Here is a 17,179-nt window from a genome sequence, read left to right on the forward strand (position 1 = left end):
TTGATGGAAGAACTTGTGAACAAAGTGATTTTGGTCATTATCAAGAAAACTATGGAAAATTACTAGATATCAGCTCTTAACTTAAACTCTTATGAGCTATTTTTGTTATCATTATATTTGTTCAAACAAATGTACCTTTAGTTGTACCAGGCATTCAAATGAACAAGAAATTGAAGAAAACAAGGGCGGTTTATTAATTTTTTCCATGACTGTATATACCGTCACCTAGGCAGTTTCATGCTTTTCATGAAAACATACTTTTATTCATGTACTAAATACCAGCCATTTCCAGCTAGAATAGTCTTTCACCACAATAACAATGTCTAGACTAAATTTCTGATTCATTTAATATTATCTTCATTGAAAAAAAATACTGCTTTTCTTTGAAAAATAAGGACATTTCTAAGTGACCCCAAATTTCTGAATGCATTTCACTGCACATTATATTGTGTATAGCTGTGCTTGTGATAAAGGTCTTGAATCTTGAAGCTAAAAATGTACCATAATGTTGAGATAGAGTTTGGATTAAAACAAAGATAAGATTTATCCTCTATGGGTTTTAATTGTGGTGAAAATGCAGATCCTCCATTTTTAGTGCATCATTTAATTCAATACTCAATTCAACTCTGCAGTTAGAAAACAGTGTTGAACAAATGACTTTAAAATTGCACATCTAAAAATACTGAACTTTATTGATTTCTGAATAACAACAGATCTACAGACATGGCTTGAGGAGTCACACTTTATTTACAAAAATACTGAGAACCAAACAGCCGAGGGCGAGAAAGTGTGATGGCAGATACGTTTAGTGATTTTTATTGCTAGTGAACAGCAGCTAAAGGCTCCTGGTTGCATATATCAGGATGTTGCTGGGAAACTGCAGGGTAAACCTTAGCGTTACTGGCTTCTTCTGAGCTACAACCTTCGCCACGGTGTGTGCTGCTTCATCAGGCGCGTGTCCGAGATGATTGCAGTTTGGTTGCTGAGCAGTGGCAGGCCGAGTGCATCTACTTTCTGCGGCGGGCAGCAGCTCCCTTCTTGCTGCTGTAATACAAAAAAATATGGAAACATGTCAGAACTCTGGCTTGTGTTTAGCAGTTGTTGTTCACCAGTTCAGATTACTAGGACACAGCTTGATGCCTTGCTCAAAGAGCAAGCAGTAGTAGTCAGGTAAAAGCAAAGCAGGAAAAAAATCTAATTAAGAGTTAAATAGATCCACAAGAGGTGCAACACACAGTTTAGTGTTCATAAAGGTAAGTTATTACCTTAATGTTAGCTAAGAAGATAACATCTGAACCCTGATTTTGTGCTGTCGACATCATTCTAACACCAAAGCTCAATCTGATTAATACACTGTCTCTTTGCACACAATAGTTGTTTTTATATTTATCTGAATGTGCAAAGTTTTCATGTGGCTAAAGCTCTTTCATTTAGTATTTTCATGCAACAATCAATTACAAACATAAATGAAAGATGACAGTTCATTTTATCTGTTACAGCAGAATAAGGTATGAAAAACTGGAAAGAATTATTAGGCTGTTCATATTTAAGAATTTTTCCATAACACTAAATAATTAGACAAGTTAAACAATTAATTAAAAAAAACTTGTCATTCGGGGAAAACAACATAAAACAAAAATGAGAGAAATGCAAAATCTTCTAGACAATGCGTCACACATTTGTGTTGACATGCAGAACTCTGTCATGCATCACTTACCTGCTTGGGCTGAATTACTCTCATCCAGCAGCCATGAACCAAATATGAACATCTTTTACTTGTACTTAATGGATTTATCACACAATGAACTGAGGGGGTGAGTATGAAAAAAAGACCTGAGTTCCCTGAAAAAGGATGCTCCACTTTGGCTCAAAATTGTATTTTGTTTGTAGCCGTGTTTGTGAGTATCTCTATTAGGCTGATATATCATGAAAATTCCTTGAATTCAAAGCTAGCCTATTTCTTGAAATTCTTGGCCAGCTGTTCTTACTTATATTGGCGAGTCAAACTGCTTAAAGCTTTATCCATCCTTTTTCAGAGAATGTCTCTCACATACTAACACTGGACGATCAGGAGCCTTACATTTACATGTAAATGTAAATTCTGTGTTAAAAAGGAAACAGAGAAAAAATACAAACTATATTTGATTCATTAGAGAAGAAACACAGAAACTACAAATTATGGAGCCCCTCCGGTGCATGTAGCAGCAAAATTATTGCTGTAGAAATCTGTGTGAAGAGATTGCTAACTAAAACTAACACATTAGCACTCTAATTACCTGTGTGCACAAATGAATAAATTATTAACTCCAATCATTATTTTTTTTCCTTGCATTTCTAAAACCTTTCTGTGTAGTTAGACTATCTGATCACACAAATGCTGACATTTTTTGTCTACCATGTGAACCAGGGAGGGGCTCTGTAAAGAGGAACACAATTAGCAGCTTTATTTATTTCTTTATTTATTGTTTTGGGATAACTCACATATTAACAGCAGATTCAGGTTTTGGTCAAATTTTGGACTTTTTTTTTGTTCCAAATAACTAGTTTCCTAGTGAGACTAAGTTCTTAAAGTTAGAAGACAAAAAGCTAATATTATAGCAAATGCACTAGTATTAGCTGTAAACACAGCAGCTGTGCTCCATTTTGTGGATTAGCTAATGAACTTAATGAACACCACTACACACTGTTAGCTGCAGCTTTAACAGCTACTTCATTACTCTGCTAAACCTTCAATGACATTAGACTTTCTTCAAAGTAAACAGGTGAACTTTTGGCTTGTTAGCTTATGATAACATTTTAATGGATAACACTCTAACTTACTGATGGAATAAATGTACATATTATTTCCAAATACCTGATGGCATAACATTTTTAATGACAAACTGCTGCTGTTGTGTATTTTCTGAGGTGAACCCAACTTGTCTGTCGGCCGTTTGGCTCGATGCTGACTTCCAGACAGTTTGGCCCGTGTCTGGGCTGGATTCAGGCCTGGTGGTGTTAGTAGGGTTTTGGTCTGTTTATGGCTTTTTAAAAAAATAATTTGACACCAAAAGGTGACAAATACACTACCGTTCAAAAGTTTGGGGTCACCCAGACAATTTCATGTTTTCCATGAAAACTCACACTTTTATTCATGAGCTAACATAACTGGACAAGGGTTTTCTAATCATCAGTTAGCCTTTCAACACCATTAGCTAACACAATGTAGCATTAGAACACAGGAGTGATGGTTGCTGGAAATGTTCCTCTGTACTCCTATGGAGATATTCCATTACAAATCAGCCATTTCCAGCTAGAATAGTCATTTACCACATTAACAATGTCTAAACTGTATTTCTGATTCATTTAATGTAATCTTCATTGAAAAAAAAAGCTTTTCTTTCAAAAATAAGGACATTTCTAAGTGACCCCAAACAGTAGTGTAGCTTGATGTCTAATCCATCAGCAGCTAGAAGACACATAAATGTAGCAGTTGTTTGCCATAAACTGCCATTAACTGTCCCCACTGCTAGGACAGTTATGTCTTCCTGAGGGGAGAGTGTGATGTTTACCCTGACAACAGCTGGAGTTAAATGAAGTTATGTTTTGTACTTACTGCTTCTGCAACTCATCAATCCGATTCCTGTACGTGAGCACCTGAAAAACGACACAGCAGCAGCTTTAACATGCAGCAGGACACGTTTACCTCTGAGGGGACCAACTCCCTTCTTTTCTTCCTCTTAGCAGGCTCCGTGGACTGAAAGCTGCTAGCATCATGGAAAACTCATGCCTTCGATCATATATTTTGATCGTAATGTTCCTCAAATCAGGGGTGTATGTTGACCTCACAACAGATTTCCATTACCTCTCAGGTCAAGCAGTTGTTAAGGATGACATTATGATCACTGCTTCATTAAGATGACTGTTGTGGTTTCTCAAGAAGAAACAAAGACATTAAGGAGGGCTTTGGTCTTGGCTTTGATCTTGGTTTTGGTCTTGGCTTTGGTTTTGGCATGAGTCTGAAACCTCAACAGGCTCTTACTTACCTGTTTGACCGCATACGCACCCACCTGACTGAGGCTCTGTGATGTTAAATCTGAGCTTCTCAGTCACACCACCTTTACATCTACTTTAGATCATTTATCTATCCACAACTGAAAAGTTTCATTCTAAAATGACATCACTTGAGCATAAGCTATGAGTGGACCTTGATGAAATGTTGCCACATTTTTGTTGTGTTAAAAAAAAAAAAAAACAATATACAGACTTGAATAGTAGTAGAGGACAATTAATACACAGAGTGTTTTTCTCAGTATTCGTTTTGTCTGAATGTCGGAGGATTGAAACACTGTGTTTATAAACTGAATTTACGTTATTTGCTTTACAGTATGGGGTAACAACTACTGAATTTCTATTGAAATCAGGTACTTTTCGACATATTAAGACTTTACAACTACAGCAAAAAAGGAAACATCTTTTCATTATAATAGAAACTTTGTCTACGTAACAAGAAAAAATATCTATATTTGTCATTTCTAGTTTTCTAAAGGAAAATTTCTTCTCATTAATTAAATACTAAGGCACTTTTTTATAAGTGAATATTAGATGTTTTTGTTTTAATTCTTACCTTGGAGGCTCAGTTTTCAGTTTTGTCAGTATTTCAAGTCATTAACTAAATTTTAATCCTGAGCCCACAGTGAGGAGTTTTTGGTTTAATTCTTGTAGCTGTAGTGCCCCTTAAAATGATGAAAAGCAATTTTAAAATGGTTTAAGTGAACAGATGTCATCTTTGAAACAAACTTTTCGCTTGTTTTTTTTTTTTCTGTAGTTTGCTGTCCTGTCTTTGGCCGATTCCAGTGCTCTGGTTCTCCAACTTTCCTTCATGCTAACATGCAGCGAACCTGAAGTCAGCAGGCAGAACGCTACTCCGCTCTACTACTTACAATTTACTGAGCTCCTCCACTCTCTTACGCAGGGTTGTAACCTGGAGAAAGAGTACATTGAGGTTTCAAATCCAGAGGTGGAGAGCGATTCACCTCAGGACACCAGCAACAGCATAGCTGGTACAATTGAGAAACCTATGGATTTTACTTTTTTTTGCCGTTGGAATTCTCAAATTTACCTTGCGTTATTTAATATGAGCTAGTCAAATGTAGTTTCACTGAGCTAAAAATTTTTTAAAGGAAAAAACAGTAAAAACACATTAATCTTAAACAACAGGTCAAGCAGATAGAAATACAAACTTATGGAAATACAGGAAGAGGAGGTGCATACCATGGAGTTTTTACAAAAAACTGTAAATAAAATCACAGAAAAAAAATCTATATTTTCTCTGCAGTATCAAATTTTTAATTCAGAACTATTAGGATCAAAATGTCAGATGAGCAATCTCATGAACAAGCATATTTCTCAGAGTTACGTACTTAAAAAATTTGCCTGTCATTGAACCAAATAATTAGTTACAATTTGATTCATAATTATGTTAGTTTGTCCAATTACTTTTGGTCCCTTAAAAAGATGGAGGGTACAAATAAAGTGTGTTGTACTTCCTTCACCGTTCACCTGATTTGGATGTAAATACCCTCAAATTAAAGCTGAAAGTTTGCACTTAAAGCACATCTTGATTATTTTATTTCAACCATCATGATGGTGTACAGAGCTGAAATGCTGAAAATTGTGTCAGTGTCCAAATATCTATGGACCTGACTGTATATATACTGCATTCACATGTTCAAATGACAACACCCTCTACCAGTTGCAGTAACTTTAATTCCTGCCAGTCAGAAGCAAATGTCACAAACTCTGCAGAGGGATGAGGTCAGGGTGGACAAAACCTTAGTACCGTGACCATGTTTGTCACCTAAGTAGTTATTATTGTATTATTATGTTCAAGAAGGGAAAGAATTTAACAGTATCTGTTAAGTGACTAATATCTTCCTCATGACCCTTCTCCATATCACTTGGCTTAACATGGGATCGTAAACTTAAGAAGGTTGAGAACGTTTTTGCTTAAGGATACCAAACAGTGAAAGTCACTGTGACGTGAACCCAACATGGACAAAGTCTCACCTCATACTTCTGCCTCTTCAGTCTCTCCATGTGGTCGAACTTCTCAGACTCCAGCTGGGTCATCCATTCATGCAGCTCATTGATCTTATCCCTGCAGGAGACACAAGGACATGGTTGAAAAAATTGCTTCAAACAGAAAGACTGATGGTCTAAGAGAGGAGGATTTGTGTCCTATAATGCTTTAAATTACAGTCAAATTTTTGGACACAAGTCCAGGTGAAGATCTCATGAACGTGGTTATGAAAAAGGGGCCACAGTGACAAATTCAAAATCTGAATCTTATTTTACTACTTTTGTTACTTAGATCCACGTGATAATTCATAGTTTAGACTTCAATTTTGTTTGACAACGTAGAAAATAACAGAAACTGGTACTGTATGTTTAAGACTAACTTCTAAACACTGAGGCCTTTAAGAAATGAATATGAATTCCCAGAGACCAGTGTGTGCTAAAGTGCTGAGTCGTACTTCAGCTTGTCTTCGTTCAGATGGTCAATGTTGAGCTGTTTGCGTCTGGCGGCCAAGATCTTCTTCTTCTTCTCTCTCTCAGTCTCTTTCTTTCCTCCTCTCTTCTGGTCAGCCTGTTTAGTACACATACAGATGTGCAGATATAGGTTATCTACTTTAAAGTACTACTGCTACTGATAGTATTAGAATGTGTGTGTGTGTGTGTGCATGCATACGTATACTACTGTTCAAACGTTTGGGGTCATCCAGACAATTTCATGTTTTCCACTAAAACTCACACTTTTGTTCATGTGCTAACATAAGTGCACAAGGGTTTTCTAATCATCAATTAGCCTTTCAACACCATTAGCTAACACAATGTACTAGTAGAACACAGGAGAAATGGTTGCTGTAAATGGTTCTCTGTAACCCTATGTGTCAAAGGGGAACAGAGGCCATTAAAAATCAGCTGTTTCCAGCTAGAATAGTCATTTACCACATTAACAATGTCTAGACTGTATTTCTGATTCATTTAATGTTATCATTATCGAAAAAATGCTTTTCTTTCAAAAACAAGGACATTTTTAAGTGACCTCAAACTTTTGCACGGAAGTGTAGTTTGGACGTGGACATGTGTGTGTGTGTGTGTGTGTGTGTGTGCGTGCGTGTGTGTGTGTGTGTGTGCGTGTGTGTGTACTGACTCTCTGCAGGTGACTGCTGTAGTTGGAGCCCATGTTGGAGAGAGCAGACTTCTTCTTAGCCTCTTCATCTGCCTTCTTCTTAGCATCAGCCTCCTCCTTGATCCGCCTCTCCTCCTATATTCACAAGAAACCCCTCAGAGTGAGACATCTCCTTCAGTTCCCGGGACTCAAAGTAACAAACGAAGTGCACCAGGAGATTCAACACACATTGAAAATGTGAAAATGAAAGGATAAATGAAGATACAAATGATGATATAAATTATCAATCAAGATACATGTGAAAGCTCATTTGAGGATTAGACTCTTTTCCTTCGCTTCATAACAATTAGCTATAAAATGAAACGTCTGTTTTAAGAATGTGACAAAACCACAAACCTCACGTCTGGCCTGGCGCTCCTTCTCCTTCTCAGCACGGACCCTCTGCTGCTCGGCCCTCTCAGCACGACGCTTCTCCTGCAGAACGGCAACAAACAAAGGGTTAAAACTGTTTCCACACGGCTTCATCACTACACTCTACACACTGAGGGGAAAAAACAACTCTGAACTCCAGAGGAGAGGGAAAAGTGTCTCTCTGTTGCACAGCCCTCAAGGATGTCAGTGTCAGGTTTTTATCTTTGGTTCATTCTATTTAGCTTCAGGATTTACAGTGGTGTTAAACTCCTGACAAAAAGCTGTTTTTAAAGGTATGAGAGCTTTAAGGAAGCCTTTATTTTAAAGAGTTCATCATCATACACAGCTCATAAGCATTTGTTTCATATTACTATTCATATTTTAAAATATTATTTTATTGCTGTCATGATTAATTCTACACCATGTTATTCCCTTTGTGTCCTTATTACTCTGTCAAGGAATGTGGTGGAGTTATGTGATGTTGGTTTGTCTGTTTGTCTGTCTGTTAGCAACATTAGTCAAAAACAAACTAATGGATTTGGAGGAAATTTTCAGGGAAGGTCATGGCATCACTGTAACTATGACTACAAGTGAACACTACGTCAGCTGCCTGCTGACGATCACATGATTGCGATCCTACTACAAATCAACCGCTATGTACCACGAATTTTGTAACCCTTTGATGCGTAGTGTCGGTCAGGAGATACACAGTTTCCATTGGATTTGGGTCACTTTTGACCCATGTTGCGCAAAGGGTTAAAGATTTCATCTGTCGGAAATCATACGACGACTGAGCAGCCTTGGCAGAGTATTGCACTCTCTGAGTGCTTTTCTTGTTGTTAATTTATTGGTTTTATCATTGATTTTACACACTCCCCCCCACCCCCACCCCCATGCCCCCTCTCTGCTTGTCCTTCCTTTGAGCTGTTATATTACCAGCTTTCATTCATTAATTCATCTGTAAAACAATTTGAATCCCTTTAACATGTATCAAAGGTGCCATGCAAACAAAGTTTCATTGAATTTCTGAATAAAGATCTGGTATGAAAGGAGTTCTACTTCTAAATATTGTTAGATAAAATCATTCACGTGCTACACAGTGGCTCAGTAGTTGGCATTGTTGAATTACAGCTAGAATATCCCCGGTTTGCGTCCTTCCTGGGATATTTCTGCACGGAGTTTGCATGTTCTCCCTATGCATGCAGGAGTATTTTGGATTCCTCCCACAATCCAAAAACATTCTCATGTTGATTGATGATTCTAAATTGTCCGTAGGTGTGAATGTGAGTGTGATTATTTGTCGCTATATGAAGCGCTATGATAAACTTTTGACCTGTCCAGGGTAATAATGGATGGATGGAAACTTATTCACTTTGGGAAGAAGATATGAATAAATTTTAATTTCATTCAGTAATTTCAGAACTTACAATCCTCTCCTTGAGCGCAATCAGCTCCTCTTCCTCCTTCTTCCTGTGCTCAAAGTGAGCATCGATCAGGGCCTGCAGCTCAATCAGATCCTTGTTCTGACGTTTCTTCTGGATGTCCTGCAGGGTGGAATAAACAGAAAGAGGACTCAGCCAGGCAGAGAAACACCACAGATCAACAGAAACCCTTTCTGTCCTCACTTCAGATTTACTTACATCAAAGTCCACTTTCTCACCATCGGGGATCTTTGGAGCGCTGGGCCTGCAGGAAAGTGTTGGGGTCTTGAGTGCACTGGCACATTGCTGATTAAAATGTTGCTTTTGTTTTGTCAACTAAATGGCTCAGAACAAAATGTCTATAAAAATCACTAAAAGTCCAACTACATGAAAAGGAAACTTACTTGAACTTTGGCTTCTCCTCTGCAGGTTAAGAAATGAAGAAGGGATGAGTACATGTCATTGGGTTAGAAAACAGAACAGATTGTTTAAATTCTCTCAGGCATTACATGGATTAAACTTTAGGGTTTGGTGTCTATAGGTCAAATTAAATTCATTCAAAAGGGTTAGACCAACGGTCAAGTATGAGCAAACATCTATACACAGGTGTATTAAGAACAGAACCAAAGAGTTTAAGGGATTATTAAGTTATGTGAACATCAGAGAACAATCTAGCCTTGAGTGCAGTTACAGTAAATCTGAATTGTTAACACAGTGCTGTAATGTTACAAAAAATGACGTCAGTGTCTTCATATTGCTTTAGTGTTCAGCTTCAGAGGTTTTAATTTGTCCAGCATCTTTTTTGATCATCGTGCACCATACCTACAGTATGTGTCATAGGTTTTTTTTGGTTGTTTTTTTTGGCTTGACCCCCAAAAGTATTGGACACAAGCAAGACAAAAGTCATTTTCCATTTTCCTTGTCTTCTTTTAACCCAGATTCTGGCAGCTCCATGCCATGCAGATGATGAGTGGCATAGCCGGAGGGTAAAGGTGGGGTCGCTGTGCAGTGAAGCATGTGTTAGCAATACATATTCTTTCACCCTTCTTCTCCACTAGCAGTTTCAATTTTTCTCTAAACTCCTTCAGTAAGCATTTCAATAGTGTGTTTTCTACAAATTTGGATGTTGACTGCTTAGTGCTGATTGGGCAACGCTCCTGGGTTTTGACAGCAAGATAAAATTTGGACAAACAGCAGGCATTCCCTGAGAACAGATGTCAGACCTGTACACTGGAGTCCTTCCAAAACCAGAAAAACAGATTTCAGATTTATCAGAAGTTTTTAAATCAACGTACCTTCCTCTTCAATGGCCTCTGCATGCAGCAAGCATCGAAAACAAAAGCAGAATAGACAACAATGTTAGCAGGCGCACTGGACCAGCAAACTGTACATTCAAACAGCTGAACACATTCAAACTAAGGCAGACAGCTGATCTGCTGCAGCTTAGCACATGTAAATTCTCAAATATTGCCAAATATCAAATATTAGCAGCCAGCATGAACTAATAAAAGGCTAGTTATTTAGTTAAAACAATGACAATATGTGGAATTGCCTGCATATCAGTAGCTAAAATGATTGTTTTCTATCTGTACGACAGTTATTAATTAATTTATTTTAATTTTATTGGAAGAAAACAGGGACACTGCTTTAAAAAAACAAAGGCTTGTCAATATAATCATGAGCTTACTTAAAAGTGTTCTGCAGTTGAGATAATTCAGAGGCAATATTTCGGCAGTGTTTGAGAATTTACAGGTAGTTGCGTAAAGCCTTGGCTTGTCGAAGCCACAGTTTCCCATTTAAACAGCTCAACACAGAATGATCCTGTTAACATTTAACCCTGCATTCACATGCCATTGGATGGTTCAGAAACTAACATCATATGGAGGTTTGGAATTTAAAACAAAGTGTCATTATTTGTTTTTGTCTTTTCAAAAAAGGCATGTGAAGGCAACACTATTTTGGAGCTTGAACATATTACCAGACAGGACAGTGGCTAAGTTTAAAAAAAGATGAAAACTCAGACACCATCATCTTTTTATTATAAATGTTTTTTTTTCATGCTCTCCAGCAAATGTTATCAATCTGATGTTTACCTTCATCAGATATCGAAATCATGAAAAAGCAAACATATACAGCAAGTACAAGTACTTGAAGTGAATGTGGTGCAGCAGGATAAGTAGCGTTAGACTGATAAAAGAGGCCAATAGTTGTCTTTTCTTTCATTTTTTAGCAGTTAATAATACCTTTATAAAACAGTTCTCGTGTTTGCAGTAGAACACTTTGTCCTCAGTTTAGCATACAGCAAGCAAGGCTAAGGAGCTAATTATACACCAGCGCTCACTTATTTTATTTTTATTTATTTATCTACTTTGTTGGTTTCTAAGTTGACTCAAGGATTTGAAACATTATTTCCACTTGTATTTAATGGAAGAAAGAAAGGAATTCATGAATTTTTACAAGCTTCTGATGTGGGGATGGTTCTGGTTATTTCTATCACCTCAAAGAAACTTTAATTCAAAAATATCAGCCTGCTAATATCAGTCATATCAGAACTGTAGAATGCTTTGGGTAAGATCATTTCGGCAGGTTATATTTCTGTAAAAGGTCTTCACGTCCAACTTGCGCCCTTTAAGTGCTGTTTTCGACTTTGTCCAGAGGTGAAAGGAAGGCAGTGTTAGCATTAGCAGACATGGTGGACATGTATGCGAGTCAGGATTAGTGGGGTCCGTCTGTTTGGCTGTAGCTGGAGCGCACCTGACGCCTGGGAAAGGATAATAAAATACCCCTTTCCCCCCTTCATGCCACATACCTTCAGGCTCAGGCTCTTGCTCTGGCTCTGGTTCTGGTTCTGGCTCTGGTTCTACCACTGGTTCTGGTTCTGGTTCAGGCTCTGGCTCTGGCTCTGGCTCAGGGGCCGCCTCAGGGGCCACCTCTACTTCCTCTACTACCTCCTCTTCTACAGCTATACAACATGCAGCGAGTCACCAAGGGAGAGGAAGGGTGGTGAGAGGGTTAATGGAAGCAGGAGACAGTGAAAAGGGAAAGAAGTGGTTGGGATGAGTAGGTGAGAGGGAGATGTGAGATTTGAGGAGGTTTATGGCCAGGCAGTTTGGAAGAACTGCCAGCAGATGGTGCTAAAGCAGGTGAAATAGCAAGCAGTTACAAGAAGGAAAAGATCAGTCATTGATGGATGAAATGTGATTGCTTCCTGGATGTACCTGCACTACAACTTGGTGTAGTTGAAGACAGAAAGAGACAATCAACATTTTTTCCCTGTGCCTTTCCATTCGTCTCAGCTACTGTTAGTATTAACCAGCATGCCACAAAAAGTGCATGTGGAGGTAAGAACACACGTCTTTAGAAGTGACTGAAAAATTAGTATCAATGGTGTAAAACTTGTCATCTGAAGTCTGCAGGTTGTGTCTTACCATCGTATTCTTCACGTCCGTCCGAGAAAGAAAGGAGCAGAAGAACATTATCAAAAGATCCCATTTGTACCCATTTTGACAGAATATAAATGCAAAATGTGGGTACACTGGGGATCCATGCTAAGCATACACAAACAGTCCTCATGAGCAGATCAGAGTTTACAGGCAGGACTTTGACATCACTTGTGTCCTGCTCAGGAGGACTGCACAGTGCAGATGATCATGCAGAGCTGCAGGTCTCTGCCGGCAGGTCAGTGCAGCTGAAATATATTTTTATAGCTTTAGATTTGAATGTCACTCAGCACATTTGACACTGTCCTGTTGTCAGAGTGGGTGCCTGCAACCATGCTACAGCGAGAGGACAACATATGTGCAGATTTGCTTGAAAGAGACAGCGTTATTGCACAACTTGAATCTGGAGGAGTCAAGCCAAACCTGCAAACATACGAATTTGTCCAGAGCAAATACATCTCTATAGAGGGATGGAAAGTCAGTTAGGCAAGATTCAAAAATAATCGTGGGATTTAGCATGGAACTCCCGACTGCACCTGGACCTAATCTTTGGGATTTAACTTTGATTTTTTTTTTTTTTTGTTTTGTTTAAATAGGGAAAATTGCGGTACTTACCCTCAACTCCACTGCAAGACAGAAAATAAAAATGATTAGAATTTAAGCCTCTCATTAAAACTGAGTAAGAGAATTTGTGCTTGACAGTGGAAACAGTAGTCTGACAAAATAATGGAGCACAAGCTGTGCATATTAGAATTTTCCACAGATTTCATCTGTGTAGAATCCAACATAGAAATGCAGTTGGTATCATTTTGACAAACAAAAAGGTCGCACGTGGACCTTGGGTTAAATGTATTTTGTCAAACTACTTTAAAAAGGGTTAAAGGTTTTGAATTAGTGTATGAAAATGTGAATTAACTTACACATCCTCTGTGTCAGACATGGTGACAGTGGACTTTGCAACCTGGAATCAAGAGAAAACACAGGAACTTCAAGTCTGCCTGTAAAGAGTGAATGTCCAGCTGGCTGTATTTATAGCTCAGGATTATGTTGCAGATGTCTTAAATGTGTGCTGTTGGCCCCACCCTGACCCAACCCCACCCTGCTTTCCTCCACATTTTTATCCCCCACCTCATCAAACTAAAATAATCTTTATGTAGATTATTTCTGAAATCATTAGTTCCTCATCAGTTGACATGTTTTGTAGAGTATTTGAACCATTCCCAAGGTTTTTCACATACTTCAGTTTATAATTAGCGTTAGATTTTGGACTGAAATTTGAGCCTCAGTCCTGAATCTGCTTCTCTTGTGTTAAGTGAGGAGGAAGCCAAACTTAGATTTATGCTAACTGTCTGTTTTCTGCTGCTGAGAGAATAGATCTAGGTTGCAAAAAATAAACCCCCCACCCCCAAAAAACCAAGGATAGTGTTAAAGATCAATCTCCCGTATCTGTTTGATATCAAATGGATGTACTCTTCTTCTCTTAAGGAACTCACTGCTCCATTTCTTAACAGCTTCTATCAAATTCTGTTATATGTAAAATCAGCCTCTGCAAATGATCCTGTCAGTATTCAGTTGTAAAATTCCAGACTGGATGTAATATCCTAACTCTGCAATGATAAACAAATGTGACCCCTACATAATTAAATCTGTCAGTGATTAGATTTCAGATTTAGTTGCCCATTAGCTGGATTAGCCACCATGAAGGCATCCAGACATCACAACTATTTCCAAAAGACAGCTGCACAGGTCCCAGATCCAGTTTCCATGGACCCAACGTTAAAGATTGGGTTCCTTCCCCTGGACCACTACCCATAATTCCACCTTCATTTCCTTATCTGGCTGTCCTTCTCTCACATGGCTCCTTCAATCATCTTCCTGAGGCTCCCTGTCGACTGAAGCCACTTTGCTCAAGAATTAAAATAAACTCTGAAAGGCAGCCATGAAGGTTATAGGTCCAGTGCCTGGCTTCTGGGAATTTGTTCTTTGAATCTTGTAAATTCCAAACTCAGTGTGTTTACACCACTATGAAATAACAGTAGTCAGAATAAACACTCCACATTTAGATGGTTCCTTTAAACCAGGCTTAAGATTCTGAACTCAGGATGGTAAAGTGTCTCAAGCTAGCTGTGCTTTAATGTACACAGGTGCAACACACATTCAAAACTTCACTAACGCGTATCGACAAAATTTCAAGTATAAACCAAGAAAACCTGCAATCTAAAAAAAGAGCAATGCCCCTGACTTCAAATACCAAAAACAACAACAGGATGCTTTGCCGCAATTCTTACGGTGTTGCATAACTCATTAGTATCATCTTCTGTCTCCTGAAGCGGAAAGCTGCTTCAAAGGCTTTAAGCCATCTGTAAATCCCTCAGGTATGAACCTCCGCTGGGTCACTGGATTCAAACCAAATCTCCACAGAAACAACAACAAAGTCCAGCTGCATGTCTGGCAAGAACCCAAAGAACTTTGGCACCTCTCAAATTTTGTATTTAAACATCAGCTGACAATTTACATGGTTATAAACTGCAAAAAGACTTCAATTTTGTTTGCTTATTTTAGAAGTATAGAGATATTGCAAGGTACCACAAACTCATTGCTTCTCAGCTTCTCAGGTACTCAGCTGCAATCAAACACTAAATTTCCTTCACAGAGTTCAAACACCAAAGATCACAGTGTAGGCTTCCAATGGAGGCCTGTTTTCTCTGTGATTCACTGACCCAACTGTTCCCTTCCCGCCCCTGACATTGGCAACAGCCTCTGCTAGTCGTGGCAGTGATTTTAACACTTGTGGACTCAGCTGTCCTCAGTTTGGGTGATGTTTTGGGACAATGTACTTGAGCTTCCTCTCTATCATTCACTCTCTCATTCTCTCCCCTTCTTCCTTACCTCAGAAAAGCTGAAAGAAGCGAGCTCCTGCTGGCCAAGACAGGCTGTAAGGTTCTGCAAACTTACCGCGCTGATTATGTCCTTCTGTTATAGTGATATTCGATCCGCTCTGCGTCCCTATTGGCTGAAAAGCTGGCTCGGAGGCGAGGTCGTCCCTGTGGTGGGGCAGGGTCCACATCCTCAGTCCCCCCCTCTCCCTTTGCTGGCACTCAATAAGGAGATGGAAGGGTCGAGCACTAAGGAGGGAGGCTCAAGTTTGGAGAAAGGAACAGCCAAGATGCCCCCAGGATGCTATTCTGGGGCTGCTGCATTAGGCAAGCAAATTTCATCTGAGACTGAGAGGAGAGTTGGACGTCAGGGGAGCGAGGCAGGTGGTGCTTCTGAACCTCTTACAGAAGTCTGCAACACATAAACATAATGTATAGCATGACCAAAGGGGGGCAAGTACCTGAATAATTTCTCTGTCCAAGCTATAAATCCAGCTTGTTGAACCAGCTCTTGTTTGCATGTTTGAATTTGTTTGTCTAAGATTCCCCAGTTTGCAAGAAATCTTCAAAAGAACATTAGTTATACCCACGCAGTTTAACTGACTGCAGGCCCTGTAAAATTCAAAGGCACTATTAGGAGACAAACGTACTTAAAAAACAGAAAAACGTTTTACCATCTGGCTGGCCCACGGGAGTTCCTAAATGGACGACAAGTTTAAGAGAAAAAATACTCTGAAATTCAAGGTAATAAATGTTTAAATATGTACTTCTCCAGATAATTTGTTACACATGTCGAAACACATATACCTTACCTTCCCTTCTAATCTGATTCAGTCATAAAAGTATAAACTCATAAGTCTCTTTTAGTTATGTCATACAAAGTTGTCTGCTTACAGTGACATTTCGGTAAGTCAAGTTGCATTGAATTGAGCTACCTTTAATTTATTTGACAGTGAATAAGTGACTGCGATTGTAAACTTTTTTGATGATTTTGGCGATTTTGTCTAAGAAATAACTGCTTATCTAATGGAAATCCTCTGCAGGATCACTTCGATCTGTTATAAATGTCTTTCTGTTTAACTGTCAGGTCCAAACAAGTTACAGCTTAGGGATCCTGAATGATCCTCTAATTTCCTCCAGGGGGTGCTCCAATGACAAAGTTTAGAAGAGAGACTCTTGGTCACCCACTTGTAAGAGTGTCAAATCATCAATGCTACAGAAACATAAATAGAGAAACCTCAGGCTAAGGACTATATATTTGCTTTGGTTGTTGCTGATTTAAAGTTGAACTCTGACAAACACTAAAAAAACCCCACATAAAACAAGTTTCACTGTCTCGATGAGAAAACTTCATGTAAAATACAGGATTGTCAAAATATTTATATTCTGCCTAAGTCTTGTAGTAGCCTTCAGTTATCAGATCCTCTGTTGTGGAATCAGCTTCTAGTTTGGGTTCAGGAAGGGGACACCCTCTCTACTTTCAAGATTAGGCTTAAGACTTTCGGCTTAGATAAAGCTTATAGTTATGGCTGCTCAGGTGACCCTGAATCGTCTCTTAATTATGCTGCTATAGGTTTAGACTGCTGGAGGACTCCCATGATGCACTGAGCATCTCTACTCTCTCTCTCTCTCTCTCTCTCTCTCTCCTTACAAATATCTGTCACCATTTCATGTCACTAACTTTGTGTCTTTTCTCTCATAGTTTCCGTTTTGTCCATTCTGGCAAGTTTTTATTGTGTTCCTACAGTCAGGTCCATAAATATTTGGACATTGACACAGTATTAAGCATCTGGGCTCTGTACACCACCCCAATGGATTTGAAATGAAACGGTTAAGACGAGCTTTAAGTGCAGACTT

General features: G+C 38.8%; 1 protein-coding gene across 7 annotated transcripts; it reads right to left on the minus strand.

Moving 5' to 3' along the window:
• Positions 1 to 728: 728 nt before the first annotated feature.
• tnnt3a (troponin T type 3a (skeletal, fast)) lies at positions 729 to 15,328 on the minus strand. 7 transcript variants are annotated; one of them, XM_035945010.2, is made up of 13 exons: positions 13,367 to 13,401; positions 13,062 to 13,072; positions 11,816 to 11,968; positions 10,302 to 10,319; positions 9,411 to 9,429; positions 9,226 to 9,271; positions 9,013 to 9,129; positions 7,571 to 7,648; positions 7,196 to 7,309; positions 6,516 to 6,628; positions 6,049 to 6,139; positions 4,923 to 4,963; positions 729 to 1,044 (listed from the first exon to the last, which is right to left on the minus strand). In XM_035945010.2, the coding sequence occupies exons 1-13, from the start codon at positions 13,384 to 13,386 to the stop codon at positions 1,008 to 1,010; spliced, it is 858 nt and encodes a 285-aa protein (XP_035800903.1). In that variant the 5' UTR covers positions 13,387 to 13,401; the 3' UTR covers positions 729 to 1,007. The 7 variants fall into 7 exon arrangements, with proteins under 7 accessions (XP_035800903.1, XP_054864656.1, XP_035800902.2 ...); XM_055008681.1 differs by lacking the exons at positions 10,302 to 10,319; positions 11,816 to 11,968 and adding an exon at positions 15,167 to 15,328 and having other exon boundaries at positions 13,367 to 13,407; XM_035945009.2 differs by lacking the exons at positions 4,923 to 4,963; positions 13,062 to 13,072; positions 13,367 to 13,401 and adding exons at positions 3,596 to 3,636; positions 12,435 to 12,513.
• Positions 15,329 to 17,179: the final 1,851 nt, after the last annotated feature.

Source organism: Amphiprion ocellaris, chromosome 3, assembly GCF_022539595.1.
Source record: "Amphiprion ocellaris isolate individual 3 ecotype Okinawa chromosome 3, ASM2253959v1, whole genome shotgun sequence".
NCBI classification, from domain to species: Eukaryota; Metazoa; Chordata; class Actinopteri; family Pomacentridae; genus Amphiprion; species Amphiprion ocellaris.